A 4,986-nucleotide genomic window follows, 5' to 3' on the forward strand; every position below is an offset into this window, starting at 1 on the left:
TCATCCACCAAGTCGAAGTTCGGAAATTCATATCGTTTCTCATCATCTCCTTTCCGAGAAACGATGAGACTATCTGTATACGGTCAAAATCGAGTCTGTCCTTCTTATAACTAATCGAGATTGGAACATGATGGTCTAAGATTCATCATTGTAATATCGAGCCATGATACGAAGTTAGGTTATCGAGTTCGATCCCCAGAGACCGACCAATACCGAGACCGTCCAAGATCGAGACCGCATCAAGGTCGAACTCGAGACCTAGAGATCGACCAATACCGAGACCGGTCAAGATCGGGACCGCGTCAAGGTCGAGCTCGAGACCCAGAGACTGGCCAAGATTGAGATCAGTCAAGATCGAGATCGGGCCAAGAAACAAAAAACTATTATAGCCGCATTTGGGGAGAGAATCTCGACGAAAATCACGGCTTGAATCAAGGAAAAGCTAATTAATTAATATATTGTGGGATCACCACTATGTATTTTTAATTATATCCAAAGTAGGATTCCCCCACTATATTAAGAGTGGTTATCATCTGTACAAAGGAGATTCATTCATTCACACATTCCCATTTACTGAGATTTACATAACATCTAACAAATATTATCCTTTGTGGGCTTTGATATTTTTATCTTGTTCTCTTTGTACCAAGTTATACCACGTATCCTTAGAACTACGTATAAATTCAACTCCATCCGTTTTTTGGGTAAACACACTTCATTTCATACCATACCTGTAAGGTACATTACAATGTCATGTTGCTCTAACTAATAGCACCATTTGACTTGAATGTAACTCCTCACAGCCTTCTTTTCTTGTACATAACTTAGTAGTTGATATGTGATCTTGTAAGTTACAATTCCAATATGAAGTTGTTTAAGGGGGGGTAAAAAGGGGCAGCCCGGTTTACTAAGCTTTCGCTATGCGCGGGGTCTGCAGAAAGGCCGGACCACAAGGGTCTATGGTACGCAGTCTTACAAATATCAAGAACTCAAGAAGACTTCACTGTGCACATGACCATCTTCCATTCGAATCCATGACTTTAAAGAAAAAGGTTGCTTTGTTATCTCCAAAATCCTAGCTCCTCTTGGCCAGTTTCCATACCCTCCATAACCCGAGTGGCGAGCGTAGCACAACCACAGCTTCTTGTATGGGCAACACCAATCCAATCCATGGTTATGACCTACAAACACAGCCTGCCACCATCCGGAAAATCACTAAGACTTCTAATTTTTAGTGACAGAAACAGAACTACTGCAACATTATTCTTGTTATTTCTTGACAGCAATAACTCTGGGAGTACTTTGCTGTAAACATCTTTCTTGCCAAAAATTTCATCTTAAACAGAGGCAATGAATAAGTAAAATATGTAGCTTTGATACAACATAATGAAAATGCCCACACAGGTGAATATTAGTGTAAACAAAATCCTTTTTGTTCCTTTATTGATATCTTTTTTACAAGACTCACCGGGAGTAATTAGTGTTAACAATGGAATGCACTCATCTGGGCTTTTAAGAAACTGCAATCTTTGTAAAGAATCTTTTCCATGCACTTTTAAGCAAGCGAGAGCTTTTGAATTTTACTCTACAACAACAACTACGCCTCAACCCCAAACAAGTTCAGATCGTCTATATGAATCCTCTCTGTGTGTGTCGCTCCATTCAAATTCATTTCAGTCCAATATTATAAAAACTAAAAATAAAAAAAATGCTAGAATTTTTTTCTTTTTCTACTGATTTATAATCTCTGATATGACGAATTCTTAAAAGACATTGGATCAAAAGTAACCATACTAATTTGACTAAATCTTAATCCCGACTCTACGCATCTAATTTATCCAAGTTATAAGCCCCGTCTTGATTATTCAGGATTACTCAGCGTTGTTGAGTCAGCAGGTATGTGTAGATGCCCAAAGTCTTTCACTTGGGAAAGAAGAGACAGAGTTCGGGTACAACAACAACAACAACAAACCCAGTGGAGTTCACAAGTGGGTCTGAAGAGTGTAGTGTGCATGCAGACCTTACCCCTACAAAGTTCGGGTGCAAAAAATTAAAATGTAGAAGATGGAAAACTGAGGTCTGCAGTTCTTTACCTTCACAGAAGACCTTCCTTCAAGAAGCTCCATCATCCCCATTTCAGCTCCTTGAGCAGCGACTTCCTCCATAAACAGCGAGCCAATACAATTCCCGTGTGCATCAAACTTTGGAGCAACCTCCTTATAAGCTTGGCTTGGTATATGCCAAAATATTATCTCAGGCACCCTGTTCAATATCCTTATATGTTTAATTTCACACAAAATGAGGAAAGTATCATATAAGGCATTCTTTTAATTCATAGCATTGAAAGTATAAACAAAAAGAGGAAATTGATGCTCGGGCATGCTGTCTGCTGCCTTTGCTTCTACTTCTATAGATAACATCCAAAAGAGCGTCGAAATTATACAATACTTCACTTTTTTTTTTGGCGTCAATGAAATGGATTGGATCATTACTGAACTCTGATTCGGTTCAATGTGCATGGTGTACACTTGTGGAAGTGGAAAATTTAAACACAAAATGTAGAGGTTAACACTCGAAATTTGATTACCTTGAGTTAGGATTGATCTCTTGAGATGTGCAATTGAACCATTCTGCTTGGGCATTTGATATAACCTCAGGGTATGAACCACCACCAGAATCTAAAAAATACATGTATGCTATGACTGATTCACGGTTATTTGCATATGAAAGTTTAAGGACATAGTTGGAAACACTTGGCCACAAATCTTTAGGACCGAATTTCGAGTAAGATAATTTGTTCATCTCCAGTTCATTCATCATCAGCTCGGAACGCGTTGTGCCCTTGAAGCTGCAATCACCTGACACAGAAACTTTCTTGGATTGAGCAATTTCTTTCAAAATCAAATCTTACCAGCAAGCAGAATTAGGATTTCTTTCAATCAATCAAGTCCACTTTGTCAATTCTTAAGGGGGACGAGAAAATGTGCATGTCAAGATTCTAGGTTATGCACAATAACATATGAATAGCACTGGAATCTAAGACGACAGATTAAGAAATAGTCGGAAACACTTGGCCACAGATCTTTAGGACCAAATTTTGAGTAGGAAAATGTGTTCATCTATTGTTCATTCAATATCAGTTCCAAACACTTTGTACCCCTGAAGCTCAAACATTCGCCTACTTATCCGATATTTTAGTCTAATCCCTCTCAACTAGTATCCGACATTTTAGTCTAATCCAAAAGTTCTCTTTGTCTGAAACCTGCCTCTAGAAGAGAAACATAACATTGTGAACTGACCCTTCGAGCGATAAAAAGGTCATTTCATAAAAAAGTATGGAGATGCAATAAGCCAATAATCAAGTTTCAAGCAAAAACGGAGATTTATCCTCTTGCATCTCTATCTACTTTGCCAAGTCAGAGAAAACATAGGAGAAAAGTAACATATATCATTCTATTTACAAAATAGCAATCAACTGAAATCTTAACAAATGAAGTATTAACTATAAATGTCTTTTTATGCAACGTAAGTTCATTGTAATACCTTCAGATTCACAAGGGCAGGAAACATTCACTCGACAATGAAGAGGAGGAATTCCAGTGGATGAAAACCACTCCATTGGCCACTCAAAGTACATATCGTCATGGTTTCCAAACACGCTAGCCCATGGAATCCCCCTATCTCTGGTTGGAGAGATAGCTTGATCCCAATATAAACTTGCATTTTTTATTGGTATGTTGTTAGCTGTAATGACATCGCCAAGATAAACTACAAAGTCTGCCACAAAATTCTTGAATTAGACAAGAGTTCAGAGAACATACTGATTAATGAAGAACATTTTAACTCCAAATTTAAGCTTTTAAAAAAAAAAAGCAGTCTGGTGCACTAAACTCTCGCTATGCGCGGGGTCCGAGAAAGGATCGGACCACAAGAGTCTATTGTACGCAACCTTAACCTATATTCCTGCAAAAGGTTGTTTCTACGGCTAATTATTTCACATAATTTTCAATTAAAATCCAAAACTTGAGTCTCTCACACAAATATACTCTCTCCGTTCCGTTTTGTATAACAATTTTACACATTTCTATATTTTTATTTTACCTTAATGACGTGATTTTACAGCCACAGAAATGTAACGGTAACACAATCGTCTTTCTTTCTTAAATTTCGTGCTCAATCGAAACAAGTTTTCACGTAAAACTAAACTGAGGGAGTAACTGTTTAACTGTATTAAACACAAAACTTAAAACACATTGCGGATAAATATTACCTGGGTGTTCTTGATCGAGCACAGTAGACATAACTTTAATGGAGTTCACATCTTGACGTGGGCCCCAATCCGTCCACGTGTCTTCTCCAAAATGCAAGTCAGCAAAAAGAACAATCTTAAACGATGAAGAACCCGGCTGTACATGTAGAGTATTATCTGAATGGACGGTCAGGATTAATCGGAGTATCAGAGAGATTAAGAAGACGATGGATATATGAAATGGAAGAGACATAATCGGAAGTGTGCAAGGAATTGATAATTAGCCGTTAGTTACAAGAGATATAATTAATTAGTGGTGGAATGATATAATTACCTTTCACTAGTTTCGATTTAATTTATTACTCTGTATGTCCCAATTTATCTTGATATATTTTCCTTTTTAATCACTCCCAAGAAATTTTTCCATATTTTAAAAATAGTTTATTTTAATTTTTTTCTATCTACATTTGACACGTGCAGTCATGCAGGAGCATATTGCTCAGTGACAAAGGAATATGCTAATTAGCATTGCAATACTTAATATGCAATGAGCAACACTCATAATCATAACTATTTTTTTGTTAACATAAATATTAAAAAAGATTTAAAAATTCACACCATGTGAGGAAGCACCAAATCGAAGGGTTCATCTTCCTTTTTATGATCGTAATATTCGATTCAACTTATATGCATCTCAATTTATTTTCTTGAATATGTAAAAAAATATATAATAGACG

At 36.9% G+C, this 4,986-nt stretch overlaps 1 protein-coding gene across 1 annotated transcript; it reads right to left on the minus strand.

Annotated features, from left to right (window-relative positions):
• Window positions 1-783: 783 nt before the first annotated feature.
• LOC104093764 (probable inactive purple acid phosphatase 16) lies at window positions 784-4,607 on the minus strand. Its single transcript, XM_009599579.4, has 5 exons — window positions 4,271-4,607; window positions 3,544-3,777; window positions 2,588-2,858; window positions 2,094-2,262; window positions 784-1,194 (listed from the first exon to the last, which is right to left on the minus strand). Exons 1-5 carry the CDS (start codon window positions 4,500-4,502, stop codon window positions 982-984), a joined length of 1,119 nt encoding a protein of 372 aa, XP_009597874.1. The 5' UTR covers window positions 4,503-4,607; the 3' UTR covers window positions 784-981.
• Between the last annotated feature and the right edge of the window lie 379 nt (window positions 4,608-4,986).

This window comes from Nicotiana tomentosiformis, chromosome 4, assembly GCF_000390325.3.
Source record: "Nicotiana tomentosiformis chromosome 4, ASM39032v3, whole genome shotgun sequence".
NCBI classification, from domain to species: domain Eukaryota; kingdom Viridiplantae; phylum Streptophyta; class Magnoliopsida; order Solanales; family Solanaceae; genus Nicotiana; species Nicotiana tomentosiformis.